The sequence below is a fragment of the Limanda limanda genome, chromosome 14, assembly GCF_963576545.1.
Source record: "Limanda limanda chromosome 14, fLimLim1.1, whole genome shotgun sequence".
NCBI classification, from domain to species: domain Eukaryota; kingdom Metazoa; phylum Chordata; class Actinopteri; order Pleuronectiformes; family Pleuronectidae; genus Limanda; species Limanda limanda.
Window position 1 is genome coordinate 23,856,352 of NC_083649.1, and position 13,997 is coordinate 23,870,348.

General features: G+C 41.9%; 1 protein-coding gene across 1 annotated transcript; it reads right to left on the bottom strand.

Moving 5' to 3' along the window:
* Nucleotides 1-2,338: 2,338 nt before the first annotated feature.
* Nucleotides 2,339-6,774, bottom strand: dlb (deltaB). The gene is made up of 7 exons (XM_061086372.1): nt 6,724-6,774; nt 6,398-6,637; nt 6,181-6,238; nt 5,805-6,062; nt 4,319-4,680; nt 3,758-3,974; nt 2,339-3,054 (listed from the first exon to the last, which is right to left on the bottom strand). The coding sequence occupies exons 1-7, from the start codon at nt 6,772-6,774 to the stop codon at nt 2,339-2,341; spliced, it is 1,902 nt and encodes a 633-aa protein (XP_060942355.1).
* Nucleotides 6,775-13,997: the final 7,223 nt, after the last annotated feature.

The window sequence follows — 13,997 nt, forward strand, 5'->3', positions numbered from 1 at the left end:
AAAAAATGCCCGGGCCGTTTTGTTCTCCCAGTCCAGCCCTGCTAAGGTCTTAACCTTCGACCTTACTGTGTAAAGTACCTTGAGACACACAAATAAAATTGAATTGAACTGAAATGTTGTCTCTTGTGAGACTATCTATTCTCTATAATTGTGTCAGCTCTCAACCTAACTATGTAAAGTGCCTTGAGATAATGTATGTTGTGATTTGGCGCTATGCTAACAAATTCCAATGCCATGTACATTATGTGCAGCCTGTATCTGACACCACAACTTTCCTTCTTCATGTGAGGACTGACAGACTCTGACAGCTTTTAAATAATAAGCTTCCCTATTTCTAACTCATCTGTAAACCCGAGGAAAGAAGGAAAAAAGAGAAGTCAGTCTGTCAGGGCAGGAAATCCCAGCAGATTATGTGGGTGTGTCAGCTCAGTGCTCAGCTGCACCAGATCAGTTGATAATGTGACAGAACCTAAACTGTTTGTTAGACAGAACATCAACACAAGCCAACAGCACCCAGTGACCTAAGCACCAAGTACACAACTTGACTTCCTTAGAAAGTTTTAAGTCACAGGAGGTTTGTATCTCCTCCTGAGAAATGCTTTTGGTAGAAGACCTAAGAAATACAACTTTTCACTTTGGTGAGTTATTATTGTCGGGAGATAAAAGTTTTTTTTATCATTTTCAGCTTTTACTCCAGATTTCAAATTCATATCAACAGGAAATTTCCTGAGATCTCTAAGATTAGGGATTCTCAAAGTGGGGACAGATGACCACTGAGGATTCCTGAGGGGTTCCAGGTGTACCCTGGCTCAAAAGGAAGTAAGTTATTTTCACTATAATTTCATCCATAAGTCCACAAGACTGTTGTGGTCCTGCATTTCATACACTACCTGAGATAAAAAACAAAACATCTTGCTGATCAGGGGTTTGTGATCTAGTCTGTTTAAGTATGAGGGGTCCTTGAAGCACGAAGGTTTGAGAACCCCTGACTTAAATATTTATACTTTTATATGTTAATGATGATGATAAATGTTTATGCACAGAGCTGTTCATGCCCCTTGAGTGTTCGGTTCGATTTTTATATACTAGTGCTTTTCTAGTTTGATGACCACTCAAAGTACATCACAGTACAGTTTTGCCATTCACTCATCACACACACATATACGTTGCATATGTTCAGCACTGTCTCCATGACATATTGTCACACACTTCAGATTTGGATTCGGGATTCTTGCGCAAGGACACTTTGGCACATGGAATGAGGTAGACTGGGATCGAGCAGCCAACTTCTGGTTAGAGGACAACCCGCTTTACTTCCTGAGCCACAGCTGACCCAAACAAATAAATTCAGTATTTACTCCCAAGATAAAAGGATGTGTTCATGGTGAAGACATTTTCTTTCCGTTTTCCTTCATCAATGACTCCATTATGTGGAACAGAAACTTAAATCCAGGATCACTTCAAAGCGAATCTTTTATTCCACATCACAACCACCACACAATGAAATTAAATAATGTGAATGAAAACATGGAACATAACACAAACTTTGGCATGAAATCAAAATGGCACATGAAAGAGCAATGTGATCAGTAGTATATATAAGCTATATATATCTAAATTAAAGTAATGGCTGTCTTGTGTGGTAAATCACATTTCCTTTATATCCCTGCTCTGAATATCTTTGGGATATTTCACACCAGCCTGCACAGCTCATAGAACAGTTGACGTACAACAACATCAAGCATCGGTATTCATTCAGCATCATATAAATATATATCTCTACATCTGTAACAATCAAAGTGAAGTGATAAACGCAAGGTTTCAAATAAATAAATAATATAAGGAATAAAAAATGATGGTACGCACAATAAGGAAAAAATGGGGGATTGAAAGGAAGATTGAAAAGTGAAACAAAACATTCTCTGTTTAAAAAAAAACAATAATTAAACAAAGTCAACATATAAAAGACAATAACCTATTAAAACATTTTTTTTGGGCAGGTTTTCCAAAGGTGAGACTTCCTGTATTTGGTTTGTGTTGTAGGTCCTATGAAAAGTGGGTTGCGTTATTTGTCTCTTTGGGTCTTAAACATGGAAGAGCTTTGCCCTGTATAGTTTGATAATCTTTGTAAAACATACATATCAGAATAGTTCATTTGTCAATAGTTTGCCTCTTCTTACATTTTTAAGGTATTATTTCTCCGGCATGAGCAGAGCAGTATTCAGCTTATGAATCACGCTCACGTCATGTGCTCATGCTCACGGTGGACAAAGAGAGAGGCGTAACAAGTGCTAATTTTCTCCTTCCCCTGTTTCCACGTCCATGTTTACTCTCTGCTTTATCTCAGGCCTGCTCCAGAGCCCAGCCCGGCCTCGTCCCTCCACATGAAGTCCGGACGCTCACCTCTGGCCATGCTGCTCTCCACGGGGCTGTGCCTGTACCCAGATCTGCCGTCTGGGCAGAGGGAGAGGCTGAGGCGAGCTGTGCTGTTACTTATTTTAAACATGCCGTTTGGTCCCAGGAAGGCGTCTCTCTCGTTCCCTCCGACATTGTTGACCGTCTCCAGGTCATTGTAAACCGCACTGTCGTTCAGCTGCTTCCTCCCTTGCAGTCTCCTCCTCCTCCTCAAGAATATAATGCCTGCCACCAGAACCAGCACCAGAACAGCCAGAATGCAGGAGATGGTGAGGGTGGCGGAGGACGGCTGGGAGGCTTGGCGCAAAGCTGGCTTGAAACTGGGCTGAAGCGTGAACTCACAACTTGGACCCATGAAGCCCTTAGGACACTGGCATACTGGTCCCGTGAAGTGGGTAAAGCAAGTGCCACCATTTTGGCACGGACGGGCGCCACAGGCGTCTGAGCGTACACTGCAGTTCTTGCCAGTGTACCCCAGGGTGCAGGAACAGGTATAGTCGTTCACACCATCTTGGCAGGTGCCGGCATTCTGACAGGGGCTTGAGGCGCAATCATCGATGTTGATCTGGCAGTTGGCGCCGGTGAAGGCTGCCTGACAGCGGCACAAGATGCTCTGACCAAGATCCAGACAATCACCTCCTGCAGAAGAGAGAAATACTGAGGTCAGCATCCAAGCGTTCAAAGACAACCATTCAGTTTACCTCAGAATGTGTTTTAACAAGATAACATTTAACACCGTCTTTGTAGTTTTTTGTACAGTTCCTGCACTACAGCAGAGGCACACTCAACATATATTAGTATTATATTATATTATAGTATTTGTATATTTACATCTTACCTTTGTAATATTTTGCATTTTGTAATATTATTGTGTACTATTTTTATATTGATAAACCTACTTGGCAATAAATACCTTCTGATTCTGATTGTGTCTTTCATTTTACTATCTTAAAGCTGGATGCAGGCACAATAACAAATTTCACTACACATTGTACCATGTATAATTGTGTATGTGACAAATAAAGCTTAGCTTATCTTATCTTATCTTATCTTAAACGGTTATGTGCAATCTATTTACTGGACATATTCTGACACATAATACATTTTATTTGTTCTATATATTCCTGTATATTTCTATTTCTTTATATTCCTCCACCCAAGTACTGCATGCTACTTATGTGATGTATTTCTGCTGCTGTACCATTGCAAATTTCCCCATCGCAAGACTAGTAAAGGACTTCTTAATCTTAATCTTATTTTATATTGAGCCAAAAGAAAACGTCTGTTTTGCTGTTAGGCCACAAGGGGTCGCCAGAGAGGCGCCTCTCCTCTCCCCACTCACCATTCAGACAGGGCCTGTTGCTGCAGCGGTCCAGCTTCTTCTCACAGTTGGAGCCCGTGTAGCTGGGGGGGCAGCGGCAGGTGTAGCCTCCGGTCATTGTCTCCACACAGGTGCCACCGTTAAAGCAGGGACCATCTGCACACGTCATGGCGATGATCTCGCAGTTCTTACCATAGAAGCCCTGAGGGCAGGTGCATGAGTAGTCATTCTCAAGGTCCTGAGGAGGGGATGGAAGAAAAACCTACATGTTAATGAGGAAATATATAAAGTTTTAACTGTTTTAAGTTTTTTAGACTGTGAGGTAAGATAGCAACTGCTCTGCTTGTGTTGAATTATGAGAGAAAGAAAGAGTTTTTCTCTGTGCCCAACTGAGGCCTACCATAACTACTGGGATGTAAGTCATTCACCCTCCTGCTGTTTGGCATGAATCACTTTTGAAGTTAAGCTATCTTTGTATCTGTTCTTGTGCTTCTGAATGGGATCAGTTAACTTGATCTTATCTTGTCCTAATGGACTCCTCTTATTCTTATTTTGTACAAGGGAACCTTATCTTATACTTACATTGCAGCTGCCTCCGTTCTTGCAGGGGTTGCTGTCACACTCATTGGTTTCCAGCTCACAGTTGGTGCCTCCGAAGCCAGGCCTGCAGGTGCAGGTGTAGCTGCCCTGTCCTGTGTTGGTGCAGGTGGCACCATTGGCGCAGGGCTTGTGGTTGGTGCAGTAGTTCAGGTCCTGGTCACAGAAGAGGCCCCCCCAGCCCTCCTGACAGTTGCACTGCCACGGCTGGCTGCACGTCCCGTGGAGGCAGCCTGGATAGCGGACGCATTCGGTGCAGAAGGGGCCCTGCCAGCCCATGCGACACGTACAGCCCCCTGGGGCCTCGCAGTAGCCGTGCTTCTCATTGCAGTCAGCCGAGCAGATGGCTGTGGAGGAGAGGGAGGGTGTGTGATTACAATGGGCACGCCTTCTCATACAAACACACTACTGGCCCCCCTGTCTGACCCCACTCCTGTTCCAGACTTCACTGTTGGTTAAGTATTAAGCCAAGCAGCTGGTAGGCACACTGCCGGGGAGAAATGCTTTCTTTTATCTCCTTCCCGTTACACACAGACGCACACACAAAGGCACCCAGATCACCTTGAAAAATGAATGTGTATATCTGATGGGGCCACATTTCTTTCTCTCATTGTAATAGAGAACAAAAGACAGATGGGACACTGAAGAGTCTCTTTTTTAATAATAAAAGGGTTACTACAGGATATTACTGAGGGAAAGGAATGACTCTATATAATCTGAAAACATCCCTGCTCAAAGTGTGAGTTTAGCACCTCAAATACAGTATCTGAGCAGTAAGATAAACACACACACACTTTTTATCTGTTTATGCTTTGACAAATCCTTAGTTTCATATTTTGATTCAGGGGACGAGGAAACATTGGGATTGTCCATTTGTCTTAATATTTTGTGATCTGACTTGTTGTGTTATTTTAAGGCTCTCAATTCCTTTACATGGAAGTATATGTCAATTTAAGAAAATGTTTTATCTACACTGTTTGTATACTGAATATAGAGAGCTGTCACAGTTCTTAGAAGGATACCTGTTATTTTACTCTACTCATCCTTTTTAGTGTTGCTTATCATATTCTATCATAGTTACACTGTGTATATTTATTTACCTGATTATGTCTAACTGTAGTGCTGAGTTGTTGTGTTTTCCCAGTAGTAACGCTGTTTTAAAGGGGGTTATCTGAACAAAGATAATTATTGTATTTATGAAAGTATCCATAACGCAGGTTTACTAAATCTATGCAATTTACAGTTTGTGAAGATTAAAAGTTTAATCATAAAAACTATTTTAAAGAATTAAGAGGTAGGCTTTTAAATTATATATTGGATGTTTACATTATATTCTAGACGTCCAAATCTATTTGTATGTGTGTGGATGAATATAGTGTTTTACAGGGGAGGATACATTTCTCAGGCCAGTCAGTGGACCACAAGTACAGTATCTGAGTGCCTTGCTCGAGGGAACTCCAGAAGCACTTACGCTCAGAGCAGTAGTTTCCCTTCCAGCCCTCCAGGCAGATGCGGTTACCCTCCTCGTCGCAGGTGTAGTGACCCAGCGTGTCGTCCCTCGGTCTGCAGTATTCTGCGCAGCCGTCTCCGAAGTAATACTCATCGCAGAAGACGTGGTAAGAGTAGCGCAACTCGCTCTGCTCGCCAAAGTGCACGTCCTGGGACCAGTCCTCCCCGATGGCCAGTCTCCTCTTGGTGGCCAGGCGGCTCACGAGATTGTTTTGGTTGTCTGTGGGGAAAAGCAAGATTTTAGAACAGTTGCATCTTGCAAATAAACCCGTGCGTAATAGGGTAACTATATTAAATACGGTCCAACTACTAAGAGTGGGGACAACAGCATCACCTACCTGTGTATTCAGTGGGGGATTCTGCGTTCCAAGCTTCAATGATCAACGAAAATGTTCCCTGAAACCGAAAGAAATAACCGTTTATCCAACATGAATCGATTCAACAGTAGACAAACGCTGCTTTATATAGACGGTCTTTAAAAACAACAATAAGCCATTTTAAATTAAAAAAAAAAAAAAAACTTTTAGACATGCGTAACAAAGATGTTCCATTTACCGGCCACTTGAAGTGGAAAGGCACGCGGATGGGTGCGCTGCTGGAGATGGAGGTGTGGTCGGCCCTGATAACGTTGGTGTGTCCGGTGCCAAAGGTGCAAGGCGGCTCTGCGGAGATCACATCCTCCGGGTGTTTTAGGCAAATCCTGAAAAATATATGGCAGTCCCTGTGTCTCCTGCAGATGCGCTGCGCCGTGTTGAATGAATGGATCTTCAACTCAAACACACCCGAGGAAAATACCTGCAGTGACAGAGAGCTGATGTCAGACACATGTCTGACAGACATCGTGAGGAGGTTCATTTTGGAGAAACAAAAAAACAACTTACTGTGTGCACTAAGGCCAGAGCCAGGAGGTATCTGATGTGTAGATTTGCCATTTCTTGCTCCCTGTTTAAGTGAATGTCCGCATTCGTTCTGTGCAATGATATTCCCAAAAGTTACAGAGGAAAAAAATCAGCGTAGAGGACAAATCTCCCCAAAAAGAAAAAAGGTAAAACAATGGGCTATATGGTCCTCTTGATGTCCCTTAAATCCTCCTTCTTCTTCTGTCCCTACGTCCTATTGCTGGCACTACACTTGTTTTGGTCCTGGTGCGTAAAGGCGCACAGTGGATTTATACCCAGCGATGCTGCGCGTCACGGACAAAGAGGTGGAGCCGGGGCAGACCTCAGGGGAGCAGCCTGGCACAGGAGGCCTGTCTGGGGATTTAGGCAACCTACAGTACATCTGGACACATTTAGGAATATGCATTAGAAGCTGGCGTAGGGCAAATATGTGGAGAATTAGATGAATTTTAATTAACTATGGGCCTGGTGTTGGGGATGGACCGGCGTCACCAGATCTAAACGAATATGCTCAACAAAGTGTCCAGGTTTTAGTGGAGTCAGATTGAAGAACGTGTTTAATAGTAGCCCGATTTTGTGGTTGGAGTGAGATTCTAACACAATAAAGATGAAAACTTTTCATCCAAGAGACAAAAACAGTAATCCAAAATCAGGGTAAACTTAATGAGCATGTCACAATGTATATGAAGCCCTCCTGCATTTGATCAAACAATAATTCCCATCACAACTTTCGCAGCTATTTAGATCATTGTTAACAAAAGTGTTTTTCACTTTGGGTCTCTCCTACACTCTAAAGAAAGATCAGAAGGAAGCAGGGAAGAATGGCACATCGCCTTCCTTTCTTTACATCCAACATTATAATTGCTCTGACGCGTGTGCGGTGGTGGAGAATTGGAAGGACCACATTGTGCGTCTATAGCGAATGCTGATGGTAGGGCCTCTTCTGTTGTCCTCTTGAGTCTGAAGAAGGGGGGGCAAGAAAGTGTGCGTCTGTGTGTGTGTGTGTGGGTTTGTGTGAGTGTGGGTTGAGGGGGTTGCGGGGTTTGGACTATCATGTTGCTTTTGTCTGGACCTCATAGGAACAGCTGTATGGTAATCAGCGGCACATGGTCGGCCCTGTGGGGCTCCAACCCCAGCTATTGTCTCCGCAAGCGTCTATACACCCCCCCCCCCCCCCCCATAAGCACGCGCGCGCACACACTCCACCATAACTCCTTATTGATTTAGGAAGGAGTGCGGTCGGTTCCAGCACCTGTCGCCTGCAGCAGGGGTGATGTGGTTCAGAGTAAACACACCTAAACTGTTATTCAGACAGAAGAGCTGATCCAACCACCACGACTCATATCAAGACCAATATAAGACTCTGTGTCCTATAACTGAACAGAACAATAAGCCACTTCACAATTCTATCCTATAATACATAATTGGTTACGTTGGTTTGTCTGTATATGATGACGGTCGCCTAAAGGTTTAGTTTAACCACTTTTACAACCCAACACATGCTGCCTGATGACATGGATGTGAGTTTGATCCAGATTTTCTGAATCCAGAGGAACTCCTCGAGTGAACAAAAACATGGGACGCATCAGACATGTCAAGATCCCACCAGTTTATTTATAGCAACTGCTATTTATTCATCTCACACACAACAGGCATGTGTGTTGTGTGATTATGTGCATATATATGGATGTGATGGCAGCAGGGTGGAGGATGGGAGATGGGGCCTATTGATATTAAAATGAGTTAGAGGGACGCGTGCCTGCAGTGGCCCCCTTTATATCCTGACACGCTTCCCTGCACGACAACGTGGACAAAGGAGGGAGGAAACACACAGTTGTATGCAAACTAAGCAAAGTGTTGTCAGAGAAGACTCACAGTTCTGTCGGTTATTAATGGTCAATAATCGTGTATGACAAACCTTACAAGTCCTGAGCAGTTTCTACAAGTGGAAACCAAATACTTCCAATGAGGACGTCCAGACAAAATGAGAATACTTTTTTCTTTGTTTGGCCATATATTTGGCTTGCAATTCCTTCTAATCAACCACACAAGAATGAAATATGTGATCTGTGATCTATTTACTCATAGATAATAGTATGATTATCAGTTAACAGTAAACTAATATCCAACCCTAATGTTGATTTGTTGTTTTAATGGCATGGAAACTACTCTGCTATTGTTTCTTAGTGTCAAATCAAACATGCTTTTAATATTCCCTTGACTTTGACTTTTTTTTTATATTCTCCTCTTAATATAACAAAATAATATATAGACAGGACACACGACACAATGGTGAAAACAGGCCTCTTTTACTCACACAAGGGTTTTTTAAAATATATATATATTTATTATAACCTTTATAAAAATGTGAATGTTGTATATATGGAAAGTGTTATGATTAGAGTGGACAGATTATATCATTGGGTTGAGAATGATATGATTGAACTATCAACTGAGCCAGATCCTCATATCCGGTTTGTCTTCGAATGTGTGGGTGATAAAAATTAAGCAGAAATTAAATTTCCGATCTTTGTTCGCACATCAAATCATGTCTACATGCAGAAAGAGCATTTTAAAACTTGTAAATATATGAATTGTAGTTCCGTGTGTTTGTGTGTAAATCTTTCTATGCATCTCCTGTCACACACATAACCCATACATCATCATCCCCCTCTATTCCATTCGGAGAGGTGCACCCAAATGTACGTCCTGCCTCCATCTACACCTGCTACCTGCTGCATCTCTCTGTGAAGGAGGGTGTGTGTGTGCCTTTGTGTCAGGGGAGCAGATGGACAGTGCACCCTCACTGGTCATCTGTATTAACTTGCAGGAGTGTGACATGAGCGTGCCACGGGGCATGGGAACCGAAAAGGAGTCATGTCATCCCCCTCAGACCTCCCATTAGCCTGAGTGGCCGGCATCTGCCTCATCTCCAGCCCACAGCAGCTTGAGGATCCTTCTTCTCCCCAAGGACATTTGGAAACAGAGAGGTGGTGGGGGTGCAAATCTGACCCAAGCAGGCCCTCGAGGGAGATGTTTTGGCTGCTGTGGCCACTTCTGTAGCCCAGCCTGCTGTCTGACTGTGGGACAATGGGAGGTGTGGAATGGATGTGTGGTGTATTGTGATCTTCTGTATGTGTGTGTGTGTGTGTGTGTGTGTGTGTGTGTGTGTGTGTGTGTGTGTGTGTGTGTGTGTGTGTGTGTGTGTATGCAGCATAAAATGTATGCATGTCATTTGCTTGATTAGTTGATCTCATTAATATGCTGGATGCAGAAACACTGTCGGGTACTAAACAATGCACCGGCCCGGGCACCTCCCCACTGAGCAGATTTACAGAAGTGAAAGGGGGCACAAGGAGTCTGGAGTCGCATTCAAGCAAATCACTGGCTAATTATAATACAGACAGAAATACTGTCTCTTATGACTTTTCTTTACTGTCCCTGGTCACAGGTCACAAAATCAGTCTTTTGAAACCTTTTAGGCCGTTTACCTCTCGTTTCCTCGGGCCATCTGTGCTGACTTCGGCAATTTACTGTTCCTTTATCCCTCCTCCAGACTGTAGAGACAGTCGGCTTATACAGGAAGATATATTGTACTTTCCTTTGACGACCCATATGTCCCAGTATTTTAACCATTTAAGGCCTGTTAATCTTATCTTCACTAAATATGTGCCTATACACAATGAAATATTTATAGTTCATATTCATCAAATTCATATCCTACCAAACACTGAATTCTCCTTCTTTCCCCATTGCCACAACACATATAGACCCTTTAGCCGACTACCTACAATTAGACATTTAGAGATTGACCGAGCTGTCAATTTATTTGACAAATGACCAAGATGGTTTTCAGAGAAGAAAACATATAATTAGATGAGACCATGTAGATACATAAATAGTGGGGTGAGTCTTTGTGGTAGAGGCCACATACTAAACTTGAAAAAATATGATCAAAAATCTTTAACTGACACTGACTAGTTTCATTCATTGTGCCATCAGGCTCATCAGAAGAAGTCGTGGTGTCATCAAGGCTCCAAGCCCCGACATTCATATTCAACTCGAAACGGCATAATTTACACCATGTTTTAGACTAAAAGTCCCAAACCGGAAGACGCAATGCTAGCAGATATAGCTATCCTAACGCAAACCCTTTGTGTGCCCTTGGACAAGAGCTTGTGTGCAGTGTGTGAACTATTCCTTTAAAAAAATGGGCTTCAACCCAAGTTGTAATAGACTAGAAATATCCCTTTAATAGGAAACTTAAAACGTTATTTTTACATTCTTTCATTAAATTGTTTCCCTCTTTGCTATCTTTGAATGCACAACAACAGTTAGATACAGTGAACCTAATGTATACTGTGATGGATTAACTATCTGCAGCATGTTTAAGTAACTTCAGACTGATTTCCATTAAAAAATGTAAACAATGGCTGCCTGAAGATATCGGAAAATCAATAAAAAATGTAGGAAAACGCCTAACAAACAACCAATATCACTGTTTTAAATTAAAAATACATAGACTTATATTACAAACAAACTTACCTGAGTTATATCAACTAATGCAGGCCATCACTCCATAAAGTCTTTGATTGCCTGAGCCTCATATATGATTTCTTGCCTACAAAGGGAAAACGTTGTGGCCATTTTCTTGGCAACCATTTTAGATTTTCCCCTTTTTGTCTCATCACAAGAGGTTTGCTCTCTTTTGGTCCAACGTTATCAATCCAATACAATTGATATAAATGCCAAAATACATAGCTTTTTTTGAATATACTTGTAAATGAAATGAAACTTGCCTTGAATGTTCTCATCTTGTTTTTTCAGCCTGCATGTCCTCTGACACAGTCTCAAATGTTTAGGTCCTGTATCGCCCGAATAATGTCCTCGGGAATTCATGCTCATTCCGGGGTGGATCTGGCTTTGAGTGCATGTGTCTTCTCTAGTCCATTGCAAACCGGAAGTCCCTACCCAGGCATCTTAAGGGGACTTAAAATTCTAAACTAAGTTGGAGAAAATGTAGTTGTCCGGCCAATTTTATGGATACAACTTAAAGTTAATTTCAAATCAATAAATGCAGAAATTTGATCTCGAATTACAAACAATATTAAGTTGATGTAATTATCAACAATATTATTTCATCATAACTCAACAAAATTATGTTTTTATGTATTTAAATCAATAAATTAGAATTTTTGTTTTGCAGCCATGCATTTGATTTAGTGGTGCTAACAGGTCCCCTGAATCAGGTTTTAGACAGTGCACCTGTGTGCAGCACTTTTCTACAAGCACCAGCAAGCACAGCTGTCAGGTGCAATTTGGTGTTCTGCTCATTCTCCTGAACCACAGCCACCTGCTACAGTGATAACGTTGAAGTTTTTTCTCTCCTCTAACTCTATCATTAAGTAGCAATATTACATCTATACAATATGCCTACACCCATATTCTGCCATTACTGACAATAACTCTTCGATTACAATTGTCATTGCTGCTCCCTTCATCTCTAACAGACATTTTCTTAAATACTTTAAACATTAAAAACACTTTTCCATTATCTTAAAAACTGTTTCTTCTAAATCAATGTTGTAAATATTGTACTGTTGTTGATGTGTTCAGTTACACGTGGCATCTATTGCACGTCTGGGCGTCCTGGGAGAGGGATCCCTCACATGTGGCTCTCTCTGAGGCTTCTACCTTTTTTTCCCTGTTTAAGTTTTTTTGGGGGTAATTTTTCTCACACTTGTTGAGGGTTAAGGGCAGAAGATGCACCATTTTACGCCCCATTAGATAAATGATTTGTGATTATGGACTTTACAAATTGGACTATATAAAATTGGATTGACTGGTTGATTGATTTGATATACAAATTAGCCCATTTGTGCCACATATTACTAAATATATATTAACTAGGGTTATCAACCCTTAACCCCATGATCAACATTCAACTGCAGCAACAAATATCATTACCACCAATTACATTAAATCAGAGCCACTTCTGTTCTGTGCAGGATTGTGGGTCTCTTACTGGATCCATAACAATATCTGCAGTGTTAGTTTCTTAGTTTAGAGATCTGCCAGCTAAATGGCTGATGAGAACCTCTGGAGGTTATAGATGCAGTACTGTTACTGTTGAATCAACTGAACGCTGCAATTTGAGTGCATGACATCTACTACTCTAGAATGTCACTCAGTATAACTCATACCTCTGCCATGGCCCAACAGTCCCCTTAAATTCAATCAAGATATCAGTTCTCTAAATATGCCTGATTGAAAGTGTTGTTGCGTGTTCGTTTATCCTAAATATGAGAAGAGCCGGTCTCGGTTTGGTTCATTCAAGTATTTATTAAGAAGCAATGAAAAGGTATGAAAAGTTACAGCAAAGCAATGGGAACCCAAAGCAAACCCCCCGGCCCTCTAGCGGCACCGGGCAGTCACGAGTCGCGCCAAACAGACGGCATCTGTAATATCTTATATTACAGTAGGTCTAATTTGATTGGTCAATAATGAAGGGGAGTCAAAACTTAGTTCTTCCTCGATGGTGCGCAGGCGTAGTCCACCCTCTGGCATTGGGATAAGGATATGACGAGCAGCCGCTCCTAAGCTCACTCATCCTCTGATAGTTGCTGGGCAAAAAGTTCACTTCATGACAAGCCTTGACACAGCTGACGCCTTGTGGGTCGATGTTGTTGTTCATTGGAGTAAAGAATATTGTGTTCCTGCTCTATCGGCTGTATGTTCTGTTTATGTAAACATTTGCATTCTCCAAACCAAAACAAGGCCACTCTGTCTGTCCCCCAGAATCTGGGGCAGCTGCTTGAACTCTGTGTGATGTTGAATGAAGCTAAGGGAGATATGCTTTAATATAAAAAGTTGTACGAGAACGTTAAAGTACAGTATATCGTATGCCACAAATTCACAGTCACAACAGACAGCGGCTCTTATCAGACCTTTTATCAAGACAGTTGTGAGACCAGCGTTGTGACGCACACATTTCTAGCTAACTTCAAGATTAACACTAAGCAGCAAAGGTTATTATAAATCATTTGTGTGAAGGCCATATATCTGGCCCAAACTGATCCTGCCCCCACCCTCCTGCTTTATTGTTTAGAGTAAAGTTCTATAAACAAGCTATAATTTAAAATCCCAACAATAGTCATCAAGATCCATAAATTATTCCCTAGGAAAAAGGAAAAATGTCGAATGATGCCCTTGCAATGTTCAAGAAAACAAAATCCTAGATCTGCCCCAGATCTGGA

What these genes read in the sequence shown, in the direction of transcription:
- dlb (XM_061086372.1), bottom strand. Translation starts at nt 6,774, where the DNA reads ATGGCAAATCTACACATCAGATACCTCCTGGCTCTGGCCTTAGTGCAC. An exon ending in CTTTCCACTTCAAGTGGCCG is followed by an intron (nt 6,239 to 6,397) that starts GTAAATGGAACA and finishes TTTCGGTTTCAG; the next exon opens with GGAACATTTTCGTTGATCAT. An exon ending in GGGAAACTACTGCTCTGAGC is followed by an intron (nt 4,681 to 5,804) that starts GTAAGTGCTTCT and finishes TCTCCTCCACAG; the next exon opens with CCATCTGCTCGGCTGACTGC.